We start from the raw sequence: 25,111 nt of genomic DNA, 5'->3' as shown, positions 1-25,111 counted from the left end.
GTGTAAACGCGCGCGTTAAATATAGCCCCAATTTAAATCAGACTGCTCTGACTACTTTAATGACAAAGGCCCATTATTTATATTATGTTATCTAGGTCATACTTTTATTGCTTAACTCAGAAAGGCTTGTCAGCTTTCACAAGGAAAGTATTACTCAAGTAGGTACCTATTACAATTATTATTTTATATTTATAGTACCTATATTAGAACTTTTCAGAGCATTTACACCTACACGTCCCAAATATACTTCAAACTTTAATTACTAATTATAATATTCTTGAGGTACAGGTAGGCTGGTGAATAGATGTTCATACGCTTATATTTTTGTAGGCTATCAGCCAATTAACTCAACGGCATCATGTGATGTGGTTGCGTTAAAAATAATTCATTGTGTGATATCGAGCCTTTACCGCCAAATTATCGTAAGCGACACTTTTGTCAAAAAACCGTTTTTTATCGACACTAGTATTTTAAACCGTAACGGACCCATCCCTGTTGGTGTTTCCCGCCAAAAAAAAACCGTTACAAAGTTACAGCAAGTGCTAAAATTATCGTGAATACACATTTTTTCCAAAAATTAACGTAAGCGACACATGCATTTTATCGCAAGCGACCGCACTTGTTATCGCAAGCGACATTAGCGCTTCACTGTGGGCGTTTACTAATAAACAAACCTGTTGTTTATATCAGCAAAAGTTCTGATGCAATTAGAGATTGCAATCGAATATTCGAATATTCGAATTTTTAATTTCAAATTAGTATTCGAATAGTAAATTAACATGTATTCGAATATTCAAATATTACAAAAATAAACAGAAAAGATAGAAAAAAGACGACTTAGTGTTTGCAAATGCAGTCGGAAGCATCAAATACATATCACCAACTAAAAAAACTAGTCATTGATGTTACCGACTGCATTTGTGAACACTAAGTTGTCTTGTTTCTACCTTTTCTGTTCATTTTTACGTAGTTGTGTTTCTTTCGCTACTTTGATACACATAGTATAAAAGAGGCGATAGAGCGAAACCAAGGTTCCAAATAACTTGAAAGAGACAACTCTATTGATCAAAGTCAGCTGACGATGCTGAAGACGGAGGACGGTAACGTCAACAAAAGCCGAGGTTCTGGGTGAGATCGAAAAGATCTATGGACAGCTATATACCTCCCAACCTATTAATAGCTCAGCAACAGACGCAAGAGATAGGTTAACGCGACACTATACCAAAGACATCCCGTATATCAGCCTATACGAGATTGGGAAGGCTCTCAAACAGCTAAAGAACAACAAGGCACCAGGTGATGACGGCATAACCTCGGAGCTTTTGAACGCAGGTGGAACACCGAAACTCGTTCAGAGACTCTTTAACTCCGTCTTACTTCAGGGAACAACGCCAGAGGCATGGGATAGAAGCGTGGTGGTGCTCTTCTTGGACTATGAGAAGGCCTTTGATTCGATCGAGACTTAAGCAGTGCTGCAGTCTCTCAGACTATTGGTATATCGAAGTGCTGAAATGCCTGTACAGAAACGCTACCATGTCGGTCCGAGTACAGGAGCAAAGCACAAGGGTGATTCCTCTGCGGCGAGGCGTGAGGTAGGGAGATGTTATATCTCCGAAACCGTTGACCTCTGAATTGGAAGACGCTTTCAAGCTCCTTGAATGGAAAGTATTCGGCATAAATACCTATTAATGGCAAATACATCACTCAGCTGCGGTTTGCTGACGATATTGTGGTCATGGCAGAATCGCTTGAAGACCTTGGCACAATGCTCGAAGACTTTAATCGAGTCTCCCAACAGGTAGGCCTTCGGATGATAATGGACAAAACGAAGCTTGTCCAACGTCCATGTTTCGGTTAGAACTCGATTCTCGAGACTGTTGACTGTTGACAAGTATGTTTACCTCTGACAAACGATTCGGCTAGGAAGATCAAATTTTGAGAAAAAGGTAAAGCGCTGGATACAGGCCGGTGCCAACCGGTCATTGTGAAAGTCATTGGGGGAGGCGTATGTTCAGCAGTGGAAGTCCTATGGCTGAAATTATGATGATGATGAGAATTTTATAACTGTTTTAAGAACTTTATTGTTAAATAGTTAAAACATAGTTCTTAAAGCAATAAAACCAGCAAAAAAACATTGATATTTTAAGTGCATTTTATTTTTTGAAAGTATTCGAATAATATTCGAATATCACTGAAAAATTTTTCGAATATTCGAAATAGAAAACAATTGAATATTTGCAATCTCTAGATGCAATAAGTGGTCGAATAAGTGGTGTTAATTGATTTGTACAAGAAGAAATTTCTCATGAATAAATAATTTTTGATTATTATGTCGATATTTCATTTAAAAACCTTTTAAAATGCCTATTTTTTCAAAAATTTAATTTCTTGGATATAGTAATTTTGATAGGTAATGTTATCGTAAACGCCCGAATATCTATAGACTGTGACAGCAAAAATATAGTATGCGCCATAAATGGCATAAATACTCATTATTTTTGTTTTATTTTCAGTAATATATTTAAATCTCTAAAAATCATTAACGTATGTCATTTTTCTTGTTATTAGCACACTTCTGATTAAAAATATTTTAAAAAAACCTTCTCCTGTAAAATTTGGTTTTTGTCGGTTGCGCTAAAATGGCGGTAAAGGCTCGATATCTCTCCATGAACTGATCTGTCATTGCACCTCCAAAATCCAAAATTCTGAGAATTAAATTGAAATACTAATTAGGTAGGTACCATTAGTGTAGAGACAGATAACGTCAGCCCAATTCAGTCAGGCGAAGGACATTTTCATGATCACTGTTAAAAAAAAGAGAAAAAGCTACATTATTATTTACTCTGTGGTTGCCAATGCTTGAAGCCATGTCACATTATCAGTATTCCTTTAGTTGGAATTTAGTAATTTGATCTCGTAGTGTCAGCGAACAGTTTCGAGTGGATTTCAGTTCGTCGAAGGACCAAGGACTTTTGAAAACGTATATTTTCCTGGAATACAAAAAAGCCAAATCGTATGATGTGGTTACCATTAGCCGTCGATTTTTTCAACATTATTCCTGCAATAATATTTAGTAAAGTTCCTATAAATATCAAAAGTCGATTTAAATATCTATTACCTACCGGTTTATATACAGGGCTTTAGTATAATGAGAAAAGTTTATAACGGTATCAGAGTTTTTCTGTGAGGTTGAAACCCCATATAAAACGGGCATAAAGTATTACGTAATCCTAAAACAGGGGCACAGAACAAGTTAATATAGTAGTCTCATTTATTGACACAAAAATAAATAAAAAATTACAATGATAACAACATTGACTGTGCCTGTGTAATAAGTAGATTGATCAAGACGTGTTATGATTTGGAAAACACGCCGACTTTAGGATGGAATTAGAAGGATCTAGGGGTTACCACTGCCTAGCAGAATTACCTTGTGGTAGGTATAAAACGAATGTAATCCGATCAAGTGTTTTGACGCACACTTATTCTTTGGTAAGCCTTCTCAACTTGCCTGTATTGCCAAATATATTTTAGCGAAACCTCTCAGGATTTCAGTTGGTCAGACCATTTTTTGTTACATCGCCTGTATAAGCGGCTACATGTTATGAATGAATGCTATGTCAATGTGTTTTATCGGTTTTTGTTAGTGTACTTTCATGTCGCAAGGGATTGCCCTTAAGAAATGGTCGTAGTCTATCTTGAAAGGAATTATTTCGTTTCTTTTAATATTCTTTCAAAGACATCGTTTTTTGTAACAAGTACGCGTCTCTGGTCTGAGGGTTGCAGTGTGAGGTGTCTATTCTCATTTTTATAATGTGCCCGGGAGTGTGCACGTATTAAAAATACTCAATGCGGTGTTTTTTAAGGTCCTTTGGAACGACACTCAAATATAATGGATCAACCCTCAAAAATAGATTCTGGCCTGTGAATGTTTCTGATATTTGAAAACAAGATTTATTTTCAGTAAGGTGACTATAATAAGAGAACTTTACACGTCCCTTCATAATATTCTGCCACTTCTTCGGGTCTATAACTTGGGCTTGTGTAGTGAAAACGAAGTGCAAGAAGCTCTTCGCTATTGTCAGCCTGTTATAAATAATTTTTCAACCAACTCACAGTTTGAATCCGAATCGAATATTACATACCTACTTGATATTCAAATATGTGTAAGAAAAGCCCTAGAACGGTGAGCGTCCGACTCCACCATGCAAGAGAGCAGGTCTCTTATAAAACAAGCAGTTCCATGAATATTTATACAGATTTAAGGATAGTGTAGAACCATTGTGTAAATAATTGCGGTCGGGTGCGGTGCTGAATTTAAATTGTTCTCGATTGCTGTTTGCTTTTGAAGATTGTAGCTGCTTCGGATGAAGCAATCGTTTTAAATGACTGTAGTCTTTATTATTGTTCTGTAAGTGCAATATGATTTCAGGCTGTGAAACAATTAGGAATGGGTAATTAAGTTAATTTGTTGACTGAAATAATGTGTCGGTTTGGATTTACATTGGGGATTCCTGAAATAGTGACAATAAAATGCAAATGGAGTAAGTAACAAAAAGTTTAAAACAGTAATGAAGAAAGAGTACCTACTAAATAGTTCAAAAATACCTCATACTCTCTTTGATCAGTGTTAATTTATATTAATTATTAAGAGTGATTATTTTCACCATAATGTTTTGGGCTCAGTGTCAACAAAGTAAACCAAAGTAAGCAAAGGGTTTTGCTGTCCCAAAATAAACACAGATGATGTTGCAGCGCGGCTTGTTAGTTTCAGAATAAACACCCAATAGTTTAAATAGGCCTGCAGGTTGGAGCCTGAACACCGCTTATCTTGTCACCTCAGATCATAGAAAGAGAATAGATATGAAGTCGCGCGTAAATACAACGAGAACCAGTGTCCCCACATTTCCCCCACCACAGCTCCCACACACACATTCAACTGTGTAAAAACAAAGCGACTGAGAGTCTACGACAACATGTGCAACCGGCTTAAAAGTGCTGTGATTGGCCAGAAGGCGTGCCTTATGGCCAATCAATGGCCGCGTGACGTGACGCACACTTTGAAAAAAGCAATTAGAGAGAAGAAAGATAAAATGGAGTCGATAAGATATCGATACTTTAAATCCTGGGGGCAAGGCTCGAAATTGGTTTAAAAATGCTTGTATGAAAACCTTTATATTATTATACGTTATTATTATGTTCTTTAACGATTTTTGCATAAAGGAGTCAGTTCCATTTTGTATGGAAGAAAAACTCAGAATCAATTATTGGGACTAAATGAAGTTAACTTATATTAATTTACCCCAACCAAAGCTCAATGTCGTTATCGATGGAGTATAGAAGTTATAGACTGACAAAGTTTGTATGAAAAGTCATGGGTTAAGTAGGTACTTGCGATTTTTACCAGTATTTACAATATTGGTAATATATTATTATTTACTTTAATAATAATAACAGGATCACTGTAATTATTATTAACTACTATCGCGCATTAACTTTTTAATTATGGCGAAATTCGTACCGCCTATGTTTATCAAAAATAATGCCTATATTAGGCTTTCAACTAGCTCTTATAGTAATTACATAGTTGACAGTTACTAATCCCTTCTACTATTGTTATTGTTTTTGTAAAAACTTAAAAATCGCAAGCAACTCATGATTTTTTCATTCAAAATTAGAAAATAGAAAATAATAATTTACTTCTATTTATCGATAATAGGAAACCGTATTAGAACACGAGCCCTGCACTATGTTACGACCGGCACATGCGGCCGTACTGTGTATTTTCACGCGTCAGTGGATATCGGAAGAAATAAAATACATTGCGCAGTAGTTACGCATGACATAAAGTGGTTGCTAACTAAATCGTCAATGTACAACGTGTTTGAATTTTTATCACCACTAATTTCGATATCGCAGTAAATGTCACGGCACTGAATTCGTTCGTAAAAATGTTTAGTTTTTTTTATTTATAAGCAAAATACCAATGGATTTGCAATACTTACATGTGGTAAATGACTTCATTGTTCCTGTAGTTCTTCGTTTCACTTATGTTATTGCACGTTACGACGCATTATCCAACAATATCGGAGAACATTTCCTCAGTACGACTGAATCGCGACTAACCTGGCGTCGCGGGCGATGTTCGTTTCTGGGCATATCGCGGAGACACGCGCCACGCCCCCGTTTCACATCTATTCCCTTCTATGATCTGGGCTTGTCACTGTCGGACCGCTGTCGCGCGTCACGTGGTCGCGTCACGGACAAACGTGCCACTTCAGTGTATAGCCACGGTAATACTAGTATAGCTAGGTACCTAGGTACATAATTTAGGTGACTAAATTTTAACTTAATTTTAAGTGATTAAATTGCATGTAAACACAGAATTTAGTAGCAAGTTGTAAGTTAACATTTAATTAATTCAATTTTCACTTGGAACGTGTGTTTAAATGCAATTTAATCTCTTAAAAATAAGTGAAAATTTAGTTACCTACATAACTACTTAATACGTGTAAATTAGCCAGCTTGAGAGCCATGTTTTGCATAAATAAGCTTTGTAAGCTTTGTTGCACTTCATGTGATCATGAGTCATTGTATAGTTTGCGATTCTCTATTGACATCAGCTTCTAGCTTTTCACGCTATACCTAAATAAAAAAATGCTCAGATAATAAAAGAAACCCTACCATTATTGTCCTAAATCTTTTAAATCTCATTCACTCTGTTAACAATGCTTGTAACCTCACAAATATAACTTTCTGATGTATGCTTTTAAAGTGGTCTTTTCAGAGTGGGTCTTGAGAAATTTTTCGTATACCCTGAGAAAATATTGGACTTGCCGGGGCCTGAGGCGTCTGTCGAAACTTTGCTGAAGATCGATTTCCTCAAAGGCGCCCGTCGTATTTATTATCGAAAGGTACGAAATATTGACGCGTGCCAAATTGATATAATTTGCCAAGGTTTCCTAAACAAATCGCCGACAAATTGATATCCTTGTATCGTGATGTTCCTGCATCAAAAAGGCATCAAAAATATATGGATAGCAGGTACAATACAAAAGAGGACAAACTTTGGTAATACTTATTTTGTTTCTGAGTCTTTAGTAAACTGTTAAAGTATAAAGATTTGTCCACTGATTTGCAATAGGTATTTCGTATTTAATTAATATATTCAATTTAGAAATTACATGTCATTCGTTTTAATTTAATTATTCATCATTAATTATTATAACTATAGCTATAAAGGTGTGATTGTAGTACATACATAAACATGAAACGCCTCCTTCATCTAAACCAAGTAATCAAAGACAGCAATTAATCTCGCACTAAAACAATTTCATCCGTAAAAAACAATCGGGATTAGAGCACTAATCCGCCGTAATCGCTTCAGATGAGAACATACTCGTACGTACCTACGTATATTTTCGTCATCAAAGTCCTTTACCTCAAGTTAGTGCTGTAAAATCAACTTAGCTTAAACCCAAAGTGAGAATTACACCCAAGATTTACCAGGCGAAATTGAATTCGTTGAATACGTGGAATATATTACGAGATCACTTACAATGGCGTCAGAAACAATTCCAATAGGGCGAGGGCAGCAGCTGGTGGTCATTAGTCCTGCTCTGCCAAAATTGCGTAGCTGCCAATATCTGGCAACACGATCGATTCACGAAAATCTGAGAACAGAAATGCGGCTCAATTTTGCATGCACTTGTACAGCCTACGCGTAATATCGTCGCCAATATTTGTACGTTGGTTTCGTTTGCGAATTTCACTCGGCTGTTACTAAGAACAACATGGGCTACATTTGAGAACATGCAAGCAGAATGTTGTCATATTCCGATATTGCTTATTATGTAGTTGCAAATTGCCACTGCAACTGGTATCTATGTATAAAAGGCACATAGATTGCTTTATACAACTTTTGATTGAGTTTACTGTTTATAATTAGACTCTATTCTACAAATTCGAAAATAACTTTGTGGGATTGAAACAATAACTTATTTCAGTGAAACTAAGTGTACCTACTTATAATTAGGTATACTAGAGGCCGCCCGCGACTCGTACGAGTGGATCCCTGTTTTACCCCCTTAGGGGTTGAATTTAGCAACATCCCGTCTTAGTGAGCACCTACGTTTAAAAGGAACCCTCATGCAAAATTTGATACATCTAGCACTTGTAGTTTCTGCGATTTCGTGATGAGTGAGTCAGATGTATGTATCAATCTCTATGCATTCTTAACTTATCTACTTTTTTGGTAAAATACTCGGATTATAAGAGCACATAACTACTTATCTACTAAAAATAAAAATTGTTCAATAGATGGCCAAGCAAAAATGTGTTTTTATATTGAAACAAATATTTTTTAAACGTTCTACGCTAGTGTTTATGCGGCCTACAGCGCAAGTAGCCTCCACTTCAAATTCAGAATAAAAACGCAAGCTTTGAGACAAAGGCTCTGCAAAGCGCTTGTATTCCCCAAGAAAACATTTGAAGAAAATGCCGGTAGATCTGCAGCCTTGGATAGAATTGTTTCTCTCTAACCTTCAACTGTATTATTTATTTGTAATTTAATAAATTTTGATGCAAATGCTCGCTTGAATGATTCAAATGGTATCAAATGTTTTCAAAGGAAGTATTTATTTTGTAAAGCGAGCTCAATTCAACAAATTTAAATGAGCCCAACATCAAGACAAAGCGGTGTTGTCGGGTGGATTTGGGGAGAGGCGGATTTTCGCCGAATTGGATAAAATCACTGAATTAGACGCACTCGAGGTACTCGTACTTTTCCATCTGGCTGGTTGGGATTCCACGCAAATCTTTGAGCTTCTCAACTGCGAATAGTGTGTAAAGCGAAACGAAACAAGATTACAGGTCGAAGACCTAAGTCTTTGGATTTGAATATGTCAGTTAATTACATTAAAACTAAAAAAAATTCTTTAAAATTTAGTAAATTATGTAAGTATAATTTTCATGGATTCCAATTTCTCGTCAACTGTGTAGATAGATAATCTGTCTCTTTGTTGTACACTACACAAAAGTAACAATAAAAGACAAGACAAACTTAAGTTCGATATTGATATTATTAAAGAACATAAAAAAGTACTATCCGTTCGCTTCAAGTTTGCCGCTGGTGATATGACGTCACTCGAAGGGAAGCGTCTATAACTTTATCAAACTATATTTAAAATATTTTTTATTTATTATTATCAATAACAATTGTGTGTTTGCGTAAAATCGTTCGTCGTCGTCGTTCGGAGGGGACGTGCATTCTACGGACCGGCAAACTAGCTCAAACGGGTAGTAGAGAACAGTGTACTGTGTGCTCTACGTTTTGGTACGTATTTTTTGAAACACAAGCATCGAAATAACATTGACTTTGTAAAAGCTATTAGTTAATTAATTTCCTTACATTATGGCACTTACGAGAATTCTTCCGATGAACGTTACTCTAATTAAGATGGTAGCGTAGGCGTTCGGGAGTAGGTGCTTGGATTTGTAATTGATGGAATTGTTGGATCCTATTTTTGTTAGTTCACAAACCTACGCGTTTCCGACTAATGGCTTAGAAAAATATCTATAGAAACATCTAGAATGCCGAGGAAATAATTAGAAGGATGCGGCAAATCACCTCTTTTTTAAATACTTAAAAAAACGAAGCGATAAAATGTACCTAACTCTAGTAATTACATACTGCATCGAAAGTTTCTTATTTACCGGATTCGAAAACCTTATAAAATCCATCAAAGGTTGTAGAGTCCCCGTAGATTTGACTTTGACTTGGGCAACCTTAGTTGAACTTCTATGGAGTGAAATTTAAATGGAATTGCCAAAAAACAAAGTGGAATGTTTTTGAAATAACATAAGTATTTTGGTGTTACGCAAGTAACTAAGTAGTTTATCCTAAGGAAGAAATAAAAGTCATCAATAAAATTAAATAGTGCTTGATAAGGCTAATAAACTGAATTTCGATTGTGTTCTTTCCGTACGAAAATAAAATTGAACTAGTAAGTCTTCCGAAGCTGAAAAAGGTTCAAACTTAATTGTGAGGCGCCATTCTACCTTTACTTTATTATCTGGAAATTTCACGGCAGGCAGACTTACTGACAATACTGCCTGATATGTGAGGGTACGCGACAATTAGTGGGAGTCATTATGAGACTCGTTTTATTTGGGGAGCCTTTTTACTGTACAATTAAAATTAGTAAAAGCGGGCTTTTATAAATTAGAATAAATTATGTAATAGCCAAAAAAATGAGGGGATTTAAACTGACACTATAAAACTTTTATTGAAAAGCTGCTGCAATGTTTGAGTTTCTTGTGCTGCCCTTTCTCACCTAATAGCCTCCATAATTAATTAAAAAATAACTTTTAAAAGTTTATATAAAATGAGCTAACTTAATGATTAAAATGTGTAATCCTATTTCGAAATAACATTAATGACTGTTACTGATAATCCTGGGATGTTAATCAGCTTACGAGTATCACATTTAATGATTCCAAAAATTATCCACCGAAAATACACACATACTTTTATAGACCTGTAGAGCCTTTTGAAACTTTTAATACCTTCGTAAATTACTATAGGTACATCGAATTCGTTCGTTTCTAATCGCGCGGGCTCTAACACTAGTACTGGTTATCACACTAACAAAGTTGTATAACATCCACATTTTTACAGAATTTATCATTACAAGAAAAATAAGAATAAGAATAACTTTATTAACACACATATAACAAGACAATACAAAGGTTACATTTAAAATATAAATATAATTATAATAATAATGATTTAATTTTGCACAAATTCACATGCCAGCTGCGCTGGTGAGATGAGCTGCACCTCTCTTTAGCTTAAGACCACATTATCTATGTTATTATATAATCTTTGAATCTTTGAAAAGAAAGAAAGAAAGAAATGTATGTTAATAGGGCGCCCGCTCAGTTTTAGTTGGGACGGGACACCTTGTAGGATGTCATTGAAGTAATAATACCGATTTGAACAGTTAAAGCGTGAATAGTGCCCCAACAAAACGTAATTTCATCAAATTGTTTGAAGCAAACAAAAAATATAGGTATACTGTAAATAGCTATCCCTGATTCCGTTGGACAAATACACTATTGAACAATATAAATTGGAGCGACGCATTCACATGGCAGTGCCCGACCCAGGTACTAGTTCCTATGCACTTAAGGTCTAAAATTGGATGTAGCGACAGCATGATACAATGCAACAGATTGAATTTCATCCCACAGTTCGTTGCGACACTCCAGGCTAGCGGCGGGTCACAAATTGTAAGCGATTTAGTTTCAAATGCTTCCAGTATACTATACTTTGTATAGAGTTAGGGTTATATTTCGTAAAAATACTTAGGATATAGGTACCTATTTGCATCTCAGAACATCGTTTAAACGCGACATTTCATTTGTGTAGTAATAAGTATTTGCCTTGACGTTTCTGCTGTGTTGCTACAGCCGTGGTCACAAGCAAACATAGGTACTTATTTAGTTTAGATACAGTCGGTGTCAACAGTTAGTGATAGTGATAGTGATAGTGATAGTTAGTGACACCCAAAGTAGCCAAAAAGTTCGCAACACGTCTTTGTTACAATAAGAATAAGGTTGAGTGTGGTTGAGTCATCAACTTTTGTGTGTCACGAACTTTAGTAAGTAGCATTAGATTTTTTATGTATGGATATCTACATAAGGAAATTAAAATTTTGCCTTTTTCCATGACTTTCATAATAAAATTAACAAGACACAGCTTGACGTGACGAGGGTCATCTAGCCCTTGTCATGACACTCTGAACTTCGGTGTTCCGTATATGTAACTTCCTTGTTTCTGGGTTCTTTTCATTTTTTATGACTTTAAATTTCGAAAAGTGTCAATCATTCTTCCTTCAAATAAAAACATCGCAAAAGAACACTGGATCCTTTATTTTCAGTTAGAATAACATACATATTGCTTTATACATATTACAGTAACGTTACCACAAAGACCGAAAATGAGTTGGCAACTGTGCAGTGTTTGATATCAAAATCATTTAATGGACCTTAACTGCAATGTAACATCAACCGAAATTCCCCATCAGTCTCCAGCTGGAACTATTCTTAAGAGCCATTTTACATTTTCGTGCGAATTTCTAAGATTTTGGAAGCATGAATTACTATCTTAAGCAACACCCAGAGATTATTTAATAACTGCGAAAGATAGGTCGATCTTTGTTGTTGACCATTAATGAAACGGATTTACTAAAACTCTTTTGCTTAATTCACAGTGCCCCATCTCCCACAACCATTTTACGAAAAAATGGCCGCAGACTCATTTTTCCCTAAATATGGCGGGTATTGAAATCAACACCCTGTATATGATTTTTTTTAAAGATACGAGTATGTCTGTTATAAAGTAAATTATTCTGAACAACAACATTATGAGTTGAAGTATGTTCTTAGTAACAACATTATTAATTAAAACAATATGATCAATGAATGTTATGAAGAAAAAAGATCTGAAAATAATAATTATGTGTTTTAAATGGTTCTTGGTAGTAACAGTATTGATAAAAAAATTATGATTACTAACTGTTATGAGCTTCGATGGTAGTAATAAAAATGTATGAATAAAAAAAGTATGAAAAATAAAATTATGAAGAGAGATTATTATGAACACAAATCGGTAGTAAGACAAAGAATAGGACTTAGAATTTTATGTGAGCCAATATAGAACCTCTTTTAGAATATCCGAAACGCATTAGGTATCAGCAGCTGCAAATAATCTCTGCAGTTTTCTTCCATTCGCCCTTGCATTTCGCGTATTTCTGGCCTAAATCCGCGTTTTGCGTATTTATAAACGCGTTAGCTAGCGCACGCCATTGAATTGAAGTAATCAATCAGGGCCCCGATTGCGCTAATTTGTAATGTCTCCAATCCATTCGCGTTCCATCCATCTCCATCGCGCGACCATCCATTGACTTGCGCTCCACTGTCATTCCAGCTGATGTGCAATTTTAGCGCAATCGGGGCCTAGTATAGACCTTAAAGTTTCAATGAAAAAGAGGCGATTACTTAAGTTACATGCATTTTTTTAATAACTTGAAAAATCGAATTGCCTAAGGTCGTAACAGAACCCACGATCTTTCGCTTGCTGGGCGATTGCTCTCACCATCTCATGTGGTTCTGTTTTGTACGTTAAAGTCACAGCAAACCGATCATGAAGTTAAGTCTGTAAGACCAAATCATTTTGATGGGTGGAACTTATGAGTCTCTAGACGAATTGCCTTGTTGCTTTGTCAAAGCAACAGTTGCAGTGATAGATGAAATTCGTGTTCGCTCCACGCAGCGAAGTAGTCACCATGAATTTAGCTAGAGTCCCTGAAATCTCTCCGAATAATTTGGCTTTGAAAACGTTTTAATTTTCTATACGACAGGTTCCATCCAAAGCTAGCATAATACGACTAGAGTTACGTCGAAGTAGTTAGGCGGAGAAGACTGCGCTCTATTTTGTTTTTTGCCTAAAATTCCACAAACTACACCAACCAAAGTCCACGGTGACAATGGAGTTAATTGGGTCATACTTACTTATGCCGCAAAAAGATTTCGTTCCACTTGAAAAGAGCTTATATGATATCATGAGTTTGTTTACCCGCTTATCAATTCTATCCGCTGTCTTGATAGATAATAATGAATAACACTTGAATGAATGACAAGGTGTTACAATAAACGCAAGTGTTTATCAATAAATATGTAATTTTTCAATTGTTTTCTATTTATAGACAATCTCCTTAATTGAAATTGAGATGTAGAGCGTTTGTATTTCCTCTATTTACTCTTCCAACTATGACTCCATTTATGACCATAGATGTTCCACGGCCCTATACCATGAATATCGTTGTTTTATGCATTTTTTAAATAGTGCTAAAACTGGCTAGTTTTCAAGTGTCATCTCAGACGAGGCACTTTGGAATTGTTGGCGCATTACACAGTCTAAATCTCAACTTTTCGAAGCAAAAATTCATATTTTCTAAAATTGTGGCCCACACTTTAGCATTTTAATTAGGCATACCTAATTAGACACCATAGAAAAAAACTTCCGCTTTCGTCTCTCTCACACGAAACTGGCCTTGGGAAAAAGCGACTGATTTTACTGTGAGGGTTCGAACGACAGACGTGACGAAAACATACGATGCCGACAATCGTTCGTCTCCGTGCCAACAGAAAGATGTGAGAATAAATTTGGATTTATTAGCACTTGCTTAGACTAATGATATTGTTTGTTCAATCTATCACAGCCAAAAAGAGTCAAGAAAGTGATGACGTATGGTTTATTTAGTAACGCAAGCATCCGTTATGAAAGGCCTTAAACCTTTACCTGGTAGTGGCAGAATTGTTGCCACCATATTTTGAACCTTATTGAGAAAACATAAGGTACAAAACTAATGAAAAATTTTTTTCTCTATACCAGTTAAAAGGGTTAAAAAAATCCTCCTGATTCGAAATTATGGACGACTACTCTTACTCGCGCCCAAAACTGCAAGCAACGGCTATCAAATCAACCGAAAAGAGTTTTGTTATCTTTATCATTTATTTTGTATTTCCACTGTTGTCATATTCATCGGTTACACAAATGCGAAATTACACCTACGCAGCTGTAGTACGATCTACTTTATTGGTGACAGGCTTGGACTTTCGACCCAGACGTAAAAGCGTCCGATTGTGAGGTGGGGTCAAAGTCTATGTTGTGATGTAGATAAACTTTAGTAGGTATAGCTCCCAAATTCCCAATTTAGATTGAGCATTGAAGACTTGAATCTGTCCGTATGTCCAATGACACAAAATGTTTATCTTTGGTGAAAAAAATAAACAAAAACACCGAAATACTGCAGAAGCTCTGACGTAGACCCAATTAATGCAAGATTCCCTGACCGATATACGATAGACTTCAACCAAAAACTTCTTGGTTGGTAACACAAACCTAAAACTAGGTCGATATTATAATGAAATTCCAGACATAGCTAGTAGGGAACTGCAAGCAATACCAGCAATACCTAATAAAACTGTCGTAAATAGTTGCATCTAGTTAACGAGTTTCCGTATGCACGCTGGCGACGTTTAAGCAGAATACAAGGCTAAATTATAGTTTATGTAGAGTCGACAGCATATTAAACTATACATTTGAGTTGCAAAATCGCATCTATTACAACTGCAGAAGAAGCCACAGTATTTAATTTACGTTGACGTTCCGTCGTCTGCACCTACACTTATCTATTCTATGCAAATGCAATGCACTTAGCGCTCCAGACGACTCTACAAACACCAAAAGCGAGAACCTATTTACGTATTAATACAAAAATACCTTCATAAATAGAGCCAAGGTCGCCTAAGATAGATTAACTGTAGTTACATGGTTTACGTAAAGAGCCGGTGATTATCTTTGCCCGTCGCGGTGTATGGGCAGTAGTCCGTTACCTGACACAATTCGCTGGAGTACAACGCTAACGTTTTAGTTAAAACGTAGCTCTATTTCAATATTTGATTTAGATAGTGCCAAGAAAAGTTTGGGTTCAAACTTGAAAAGTTGTCGTTTAGGTTTTGCCGGCCTTCCGTTAAAACGTTAAAGTTAGGTTTTGCGGTTTAAATTAAAAAAGAAAAAGTAAAATGCATTTTTATCCTGCAGTCTTTACTTGTTTTTGAGACGTCACGTGCTATAATTGAATCATGCTACTATGATTCAATTATAGCATATCCAATTATAACAGCACTTATTATTGCCTAGTTTCATTACCTTATAAAGTGCTTTTTATCCGTTTGCTTCTTGTGACTCTAGGCTGTTATTAACCACATTTATTAATAAATTGCTGTAACAAAACTAGAGTCGTTAAGTGTTAATGGTCCCCGGTTAACCCGGAATTTTGACTTAAACTACTTGAAGTTTACTAATGTAATAAGAAAGTCCAATTTATGTGACTCTTAAACATTCATAGCATGGAATGGACATGGCGCTGTTATGATTAAATTGACTTGAATTAATTTAAAGAAAACTGTCGGAAGTATAAAGATCCTACCTTAAACACTATAACTATGCAACTGGTACACGCATTATGTTATCAGCAAACATTGTTGCCATCGCGATCGTAAAAAACTGGCCATTATGACTTAATGTTGATCTTAATCTTTGTTTGATATTCAAATAATCTCGCAGTTAAATACTTATTAGGCAAGTGAGGACCAACCAAGTACAGTCGACGTCAAATAGTTCGTGTCACCCAAAGTAGCCTAAAAGTTCGCAATACGGTTTTGTTACAATAGAATAATAAGGTTGTCTTGTCAACTTTTTGGCCACTTTAGGTGTCACAAACTGTTTGACGCTGACTGTACATACTTTATTGACTACCTATCAGCTTTTGGCCACGTAGAGTTCGATAAAAGATGCCATATCTTATGAGCTATTTCTGCCATGGGTATGAGCTATAATCTAAAGTAGTCTCATCAAAATCTTAAACGGAGTATAGGTACCTAAATACTGTAAAGTAAAAATTAAAAGTTCTTAATTTACTGACCTTAGCGATGAGGGTTACCATTACCACACATGCGGTTGACCTGACGCTAAGTGGGACACGGTATCCGTGCACATTATTGACATGCCCAGAGCCGAGCCCTCTGAGGTATTTTGTAATATGTCATAAGATGTTACCTCTGTCTGTGGTAACACCATTTTATATAGCTTTAAAGCTGACGTAATTTGTCCAAAGTTTTACCTGCTGTTAGCCTTAGTATTTCATAAAATTGCCTGAAGCAATAAGGAAAATCGTCGATGCATTTCAGTTTCAAAACAAAGACTCATTGTTTTTCTAAAAATAATAGGCACATTGTTTTAGTCTACGAAAGATTACGAAAATGACTAGAAAACATGTTTTGGTGTTGTTTGTTTGCGTAATCATTTAAATTGACTTGCTTTTCCTAATAGCATCAGGCATGGAACGTCAACACATTACAATAATATTTTGTTATTGCCAAGTCAAGTTTTGTTGCGAAGTGCAAATATCACAGCACTACATGCGTAGGTAACCGTGAACTACATATTACTTGAAATAAATACAGTGGTCGTACGAATATTATCATAATATTGACCTATTAAGTATAATACGTTACTAATGCAATCATAAATTTCACTGCTGCTACCACGTTTCGATAATCCTATATATGTATGAAACTCAGAATACGGAACAAACCAGAAACCGTCAACGGGCGTAAATATGTATTCATATAAATTACTCCAAATCGCACTAATTTGACTTTAGAGCAATTAGTCAATGGCCGGCGCGCGCATTGTTTACATATCCGTCAGATTGACACTTTATAATTAAATTATGCCGTCTTGTGCCGTTCCAACATTTGTAAGAATAGTCCAGTCATTTCGTCCGAAAAAAAGGCAAATAAAAGAAAATGAATTTGCGCTTCTAATTTTTTAATATGTTGTAGGGGATACCTAGAAAAGCTTAACTTGAGATTGTCGACCAAGCTTTCCTAGGAGCTTTCGCCGCCATGTTGAAAAAAGGGGTAAAATTTGTTTTTCGGCAATAACTCGGCTATCCGATGAGACTCGAAAATTTTTGTAGGACACTTTTTGTAGCTTTCTTTGTGCTCTACAATAACGCCCGAACCATTTTTAGCGTATCATGCATCGTTATCGAGATATCGATCGATAAAGTCAAAAATTTTGGACACAATTTTTGTTTTTTTCTTTTTTTTTCTTTGGGTCTTAATAAATATGAAAAATTCCGAAATAATTAAATAATTAATTAAAAAGTAAAAAGTAAAATTTAATTACTTTTAATTACTTTTTAATTACTTTTTTTTAAGTAACGGCAAAGCATTTGTATTAGTTGGTTCTTGTTTTGATCCCTTGTGAGAAACTTCTCCTGGCTAACTTTTGGAGTAGTTGTCTCATCGAATGTGAACTCCGGCGATTGGTTTTTTCTCGAACGTCGTACTCTTTCCGAAGTTTTCGTTCCAGCGAGTGTCATATCAGTCGGATAACCGTCGAATATGATTGCAACCTTTCCTTCGAAGTTATGTTGTACGTATCTGACGTTAATTATTTAATTATTCCGAAATAATTTGTGTCCAAAATTTTTGACTTTATCGATCGATATCTCGATAACGATGCATGATACGCTAAAAATGGTTCGGGCGTTATTGTAGAGCACAAAGAAAGCTACAAAAAGTGTCCTACAAAAATTTTCGAGTCTCATCGGATAGCCGAGTTATTGCCGAAAAACAAATTTTACCCCTTTTTTCAACATGGCGGCGAAAGCTCCTAGGAAAGTTTGGTCGACAATCTCAAGTTAAGCTTTTCTAGGCATCCCCTACAACATATTAAAAAATTAGAAGCGCAAATTCATTTTCTTTTTTGAATGTACGTAATGACTGGACTAGAATGCTACTGGAATTACGAAGAAAGTGTTTAGGATTGCACAATCAAATAAAAGTCACTTATGTTTTTGTCCCAATATGGGATCATGTTTTATCCGTAAGTAGCACATTTCCAATTCATTTTAATTAAATAATAATTTTCAGAAAAAATCACGGTTGTATTTTGTAAGTGTTGCCACAGGTCAATGGAATATTTTACCCTACTTTTTTATATTGAATTACATTTGTCTATAAAAAATTCACGCGTTAATTTTGTTAGCGTTACCACAGAATAATGGAATATTTTCCCCATCCTTTTTGTTTTAATTAGTTTTTAGTGTAATTTCATCCATGACATGACAACCTGATTAATTAAATTATAAGTGCCACTTGTGGTCTAAACTGAATAAATATTTTTGATTTTGATTTGATTTCAATATATTGAATTAATTTATAATATTACTCCCTAATAATGAGGAGATAATAAATTACTATCGTGAATTTCATACTTTCCCATTTATTCAAAAGTAAGGCATTGGTATCAACAGATCAGCAGCAGCAATATTTGTATATTTAATAATAATTTTAAGTAATTAATTATTGCTTACATACTTACTCTGATTTTCTTTCAGGATACACAGCCAGAGTTGCCTCGCAATCAAATTTAAGTATTGGTGATGTTTTTGATTTGGATTCTGTTTTTGACTCCAAGAAAAGTTAAACTAAAAGCACTACTGCGCCGTAAACAAATGTTTTGTTGTCGATATGTTTACATAATAAAGAACCTTAAGTTTCTTTTTTGTTTTACTTGGCATTCTAAAATTTATATTCGACTTTTGTAATTGACTTTTAAATAACATATTATACCTACATATAGTATATTACACTATTTAATAGAAATAAATAATCATCTACACTTAGTTACTTCGGAGTAAAAATTAAATTCATAGGTAGGTAGGTACTATCTATGCCTATGGCCAGTCATGTCGTCTCGTTCTATCGCAAAGAATCACCATTTGATAAGAGCGAGAGCAAAAACGGAAATGGATAGTTAACACTGGCCGTGTGTACTTATTTCACTTACTTATTTTTTACTTGTTTAACATCTCTTTAAAAAATTACATAATTTTACCCCAAAAATGGGGGTGTCACACGGCGCTAGTAACACTAAAGGGGGTAGAGGGGCGCGGGAGGGGAAGTATTTTGGACACAAGTTGCCGCGTAGAAATGTTATCGAACACTCCTTCTGGTTTGTTCTGCATTCTGAGGTATGAAATCGCTGCATTGAAAAAGGATTAACTAATAATTACTAGAAGTCTTAAATGAGAAGGAAGTAAAAACAAAATCAAAACGTTGTTACAGTATTTGAGCGGCCTCCACATACCTCTAGTCCAGCACGGCGACAAGTTCGTAGCGGGCGCAGCGGCCGGCGTCACGGCCGTCACGCTGACCTACCCGCTGGACACCATCCGAGCGCGCCTCGCCTTCCAGGTCACCGGGGAACACAAATATACTGGAATAGCGCACGCCGCCTCCACAATGTTCCGCACGGTGAGTCTAAGTTACACTGGCACCGTCTCTATGTCACGCGGGTGCCGTCTCTACGTCATGCGTCACGCTGACCTACCCGCTCGACACCATCCGCGCGCGCCTCGCCTTCCAGGTCACCGGGGAACACAAATATACTGGAATAGCGCACGCCGCCTCCACAATGTTCCGCACGGTGGGTTCTGTAGCTGTCGCGCCGTCTTTACGTCATGCAGGTGCCGTCTCTACGTCATGCGTCACGCTGACCTACCCGCTCGACACCATCCGAGCGCACCTCGCCTTCCAGGTCACCGGGGAACACAAGTACTCCGGGATAGCGCACGCTGCCTCCACAATGTTCCGCACGGTGGATCCTGGAGCTCTCGCGCTCTCTCTACGTCATGGGGCTCCGTTTCTATGTCATAGGGCGCCGTCCCTACGTCATAGGGCGCCGTTTCTACGTCATAGAGCGCCGTCTCTACGTCATAGAGCGCCGTCTCTACGTCACGCTCACCTACTCGCTGGATACCATTCGCTCACGATACTACATCAGTAGCATTAACTCTCAACCAATTCATTGCGGTGCGGCAGGAATCAACGCGACTAGGCGCAATCTCTACCCTCTGCAGCTCTGCTGGACACGACAAAGCCCTCCAATCTATACTTAATTTTTGTGTTTACACCACTGTCCGGTCCAAGTTTTCTCACCCCCTCACCAATTTGTGGGTCTTAAAATAATTCGCGGACATAGTCATTACGTTCGCCTCGAAATATTGCACTGGTGACAATCATTCAATTTAAAACTGATTCCTCTTTAAAGTGTACTGATTTGATCTTCCTCTAAATTGATGTGTAGTGTGTAAAAAATAGTATAACCTGTTCCAGGAAGGAGGTATCCGTGCGCTATACCGCGGCTTCGTACCCACTATGATGGGCATGGTGCCGTACGCCGGGTTCAGCTTCTACTGCTTCGAGTCGCTCAAGTTCCTCTGCATGAAGTACCTGCCTACGTCACTGTGCCGCAAGTGCGATAGGAACACAGGTGAGGCCTACGTGTATTCCGGTTGTCCCGGGAAAAAAGTTTGTCCAACGAACGTACGAAAAAAAAGGATCGTTGGACAATTTTTTTTTCCGATGTCCTAAAGTGGGGAACAGGGATGTTATGGATATCCGTAACCGTATCCATAACCGAAACTACATATCCATAACATCCCTAGTGGGGAACAACGGTAATACGCCGAGACCTGCCTAACATGTATCACGCAGGGAATCTTTGAACAATGCTGGTTCCATCGACCTTTAGATTGCCTTGCTTGAATCTTCTTATTTTTTATTTTATTTTATTTTATTTAGGATACTTATGAGGCCCATAGGACGGGACCTTGACGACTCAGTAACGAATTTAAATCACTGGCTCATTACAATGTTATATTCCAAAAACCGGATTTTCTGATATTTTCATCAACTATGTACTATTTAATTAGGAAAAAACCGGTTTCTTATTCAAATAAAAACGGATAAAAATCAATATACGCTTTTTGCGTACCTTTTACTGACTAAAATATGACATTCAATTTCTGGAATTTATGAAAGGTGGAAAATCTAAGTAGATATTTAAAAAAATCTGTAACGATTGTATGTAAACTAACCCTTATTCGCAAGTGAAACTGATTATTAGATTTTCTTGGTGCTCTTGCCTTGCAAGTTGTCTGGTGCTGACGGTCCATTGAAATTATTTTTCTTGATCTTACAGGGGGTCTGGTGCTAACGGTGCCGGGTAAGCTGGTATGCGGCGGGCTAGCGGGCGCGGTGGCCCAATCGGTGTCATACCCACTCGACGTCACGCGCCGTCGAATGCAGCTGGCATGTATGGACCCGAGGACTGAGAAGTTCGGGTGAGTGCCAGCGCTAGAAGTCATTCTGCGAACAGGATTTTGAAAAGCGCTTTTACACGTTCCAGTATTACTTAGTTATTTTAACCCTACCTCTGCTTCAGGACAATAAATGGTCCAGTGTCGTAACTAGCCCTTTTTCGTCCGGTGCAAGATTCTATAACTGCGCTCTTGTCTTCAATCACTCACACTCAGGTCTTCTCCTAAATGACTTGATGATGATGATGATGATGATGATAATGTTAAAATATAAAATATGTTGAAGGTATAAAACGTAGTACCTATTTTTTTAACTTACAGTCTAGGCACGGCACTAACACCACTTGAGCACGTCCGCACATCACGGCGGTTGACAACCGAATGCCCCCCACTACTGCTCTACCGCAAACTAAAACTACCCCCTACCACTTTTAGCATGCACTCGAATACACAATTCTTTAAGGAGCTGATAAACTATAGATGATGGGCTTCATACTAGTGTTTAACCACCTTGTATGATATTAACTATTCCCTAAAACATTTTACCAGGTGATGGAGCCTATCCTACTAATATTATAAATGCGAAAGTTTGGATGTCTGGATGGATATATGTTTGTTACTCTTTCACGCAAAAACTACTGAACAGATTTTGATGAAACTTTACAGTATTATTGTTTATAACCCAGAATAACATATTTATGATTTAATTTATGACGAACAACTGTGATAGACACAATTTGTGACAAACTAAATTTCACGCGGGTGAAACCGCGGGCAAAAGCTTGTTAAAAATAAATTATAGGACAAAAACTCTTAACGGGATCGGTATAGAGGTTACAGTCAAAACTCATAATCGGTCAAAACCACTTTTGACTGCAAAAATCAGTCAATAGTGGTTTTGACTGATGGCCTTGGTCAATATCACTTTTGACTGATTTTTCCAGTTAAAAGTGGAAAAATATCGATTAACTTGTAACTCTTTGTGCAATAACCTTACAGCTTAAAAGTTTCTCCAGCGCTCTCTGTATATGTACCTACCTAAAATGTAAATTACTCTTCCGTTGTATTTCTCTGTGGCACTAACTAATAAACAATTTCTGATTTGCATGTTATGCACCTGGTGTTGGCAACATGGCAGGAGGTTTGTTAAAAATATTATTTTAAAATGCAGTATTAAAGCCTGGTCCGTGAGCACGTAGAATTTGCACACTCACTGCGGACGCCCGTCGCACAGCCGCGACAGCAATATAATTACGTGCGAGCGATAAGGATGGGTAGCTTGGGGTCATTGGACAAAATTCTACGTGCTCACGGACCAGGCTTTAGCTGTTTTCATTACACAACAATAGAAAAAAAGGTGTACATAATATTTTAAAGATTGTTTGAGCCAGTCTCCAGCGCGTCTTTTGCCCTACATAATCAACAAAAAGATCTCAACATTCAACAAAATTTACTACAAAAATGTTGAATGTCCAGATTTTTGATAATTGTGGAGGGCAAAACATTGTTGTATTTTCCTTACGTATTTAAACGTGAATGTGATCTACACCCTATTGTTGTTTAGTGAACTCATTGTTTGTTTAGTTCATACTTTCATTTAAGATTGGATTTGGAAACTTTACACAATGTAAAACTGAAAATTTATTCATATCATTGATAAAGAATTGCATATTTTTTTCGGTCAAAAATGGCCAATCATTAAAATTTCATAAAGTGAAACGTGACATCACACTTTCATCTCATTTTAAAACGATAAATAACTGCACATATTTGTGCTCATTATCCACAATAATTGGTGTGATTACAAAAATATCACATTTTCCATAATTTTGTAATTGGGCGTTGTGATTTTCATAGTTTTGAGCTTTTCATCTAATAACAAAATGTTTTATTACTAACATAATTTTTATTACCCACCGTTTTCAGTATGGGCATGGTGCAGACGCTAACACTTATCTACCGCGAGAACGGCGTCGTGAAAGGCCTGTACCGAGGCATGAGCATCAACTACCTCCGAGCAGTCCCAATGGTGGCTACCTCCTTCAGCACATACGAGCTTATGAAGCAGCTACTCCAGCTGGATACAGGCATGAAAGTCGCGTAGCGTGGTCTAACTAAGATGCGCCTCCGCGAGCTAACGTACAGACAGCGCCATCTGTTAGCGGCACGGACGCAACTGCTTGCACATTTGTATACTTACAGTGCGTTTAAAAGCAGGTGCACTTTGACTCCGGCATGAAGATTTGCCTTTGTTGCAAATAATTAATTACTTTATGTGTATTGAATATTGATACACTTCTTAGGAAATTATACATGACTTACAAGTGTAATGACAATGCTTGAACCTAACTCAAGCATGAAATTACTTAGGTTTAGGCGACCAGCGGATCGGTGTTATAAAAGTAACGTGTACGATACGATTCCGATCCGCTCTAATACATCTTCGGTATTGAAATTATTATATCAATTTTTATTATTCCATGACTACTGACCGGTACGATATTTAGACATTAATTGAATTGCATCAATTCTTGTAAATACTTTGGCATTTTTTCTAACTGTTGCAGTATTTATTTGGTTTATTCTTAATTGTCACAATTTAATTACTTAATTAATTTAAATGACGTGTAGGTAGATAATTTCTTTCACGGTTTGGGGGATTGGGGACTGGAGTCTGAAATATGTAAAATAAAAGAACAAACTGCGCACAACTTATCGTTTGTCCGAAAATTCAATTTATTCTGTGACCTATTATTGATACCGTTTGATAGAGCTCAATCAGTAACTAGTTTTTAAATATCTTGTATAGTTTTGAAATAATCGAGTAAGATCACTAATCTTTTCCACCCTGTAGAGATACACGTTTGTATTTTCCTAACAAGCTTCCATATTGATATTATTTTTAATCCCCTAATTATGTGCAAATTATAAATGATTTAGTTATAATAGATGTTAATTTGTAAGTTATAACAAGTGTAACTTGAAATGACGACAATTATAAAGAAATGTGCCTTTATCAGAAAGACATCAATTTGGTTAATTCGGACTAGTATAGACTGCTTCATACCTCCGCATAATGCACAAATATAATTAAAAAATAAGTTTAGGCGTTTCGTCAGACGAAAACCTAAATTAGTGAAAAAGTTACTTATTTTTAAATACCTACCGATTAAGTACATTTTAACCAGGTTAGTCTCATGTACTCATCGTAGCTGTAAGTAATTAATTTTGTTATTATACAGCGCGTCTGAACGTGTTATAGGGTAAACCACCCAATTATTGGCACTTTAAGCAGCTACTTCACA

The 25,111-nt window shown here is 36.6% G+C and overlaps 1 protein-coding gene across 1 annotated transcript in view; it reads left to right on the top strand.

Annotated features, from left to right (window-relative positions):
* The window catches only part of LOC114353589 (graves disease carrier protein-like), a 54,564-nt gene extending 29,605 nt beyond the window's left edge, over positions 1–24,959 (top strand). The window contains exons 2-5 of the mRNA XM_028305647.1: positions 19,771–19,959; positions 20,821–20,977; positions 21,689–21,830; positions 23,733–24,959. Of these exons, the coding sequence (XP_028161448.1) occupies positions 19,771–19,959; positions 20,821–20,977; positions 21,689–21,830; positions 23,733–23,910 (666 nt within the window). The 3' untranslated portion in view covers positions 23,911–24,959. The remainder of the gene's footprint in view (positions 1–19,770; positions 19,960–20,820; positions 20,978–21,688; positions 21,831–23,732) is intronic.
* Positions 24,960–25,111: the final 152 nt, after the last annotated feature.

This window comes from Ostrinia furnacalis, unplaced genomic scaffold (assembly GCF_004193835.3).
Source record: "Ostrinia furnacalis isolate ACB-3 unplaced genomic scaffold, ASM419383v2 OfSCF1744, whole genome shotgun sequence".
In the NCBI taxonomy this organism is placed as follows: domain Eukaryota; kingdom Metazoa; phylum Arthropoda; class Insecta; order Lepidoptera; family Crambidae; genus Ostrinia; species Ostrinia furnacalis.
Note: the sequence above shows the minus strand (reverse complement) of the source record. Positions and strands in the feature narration are given on the sequence as shown.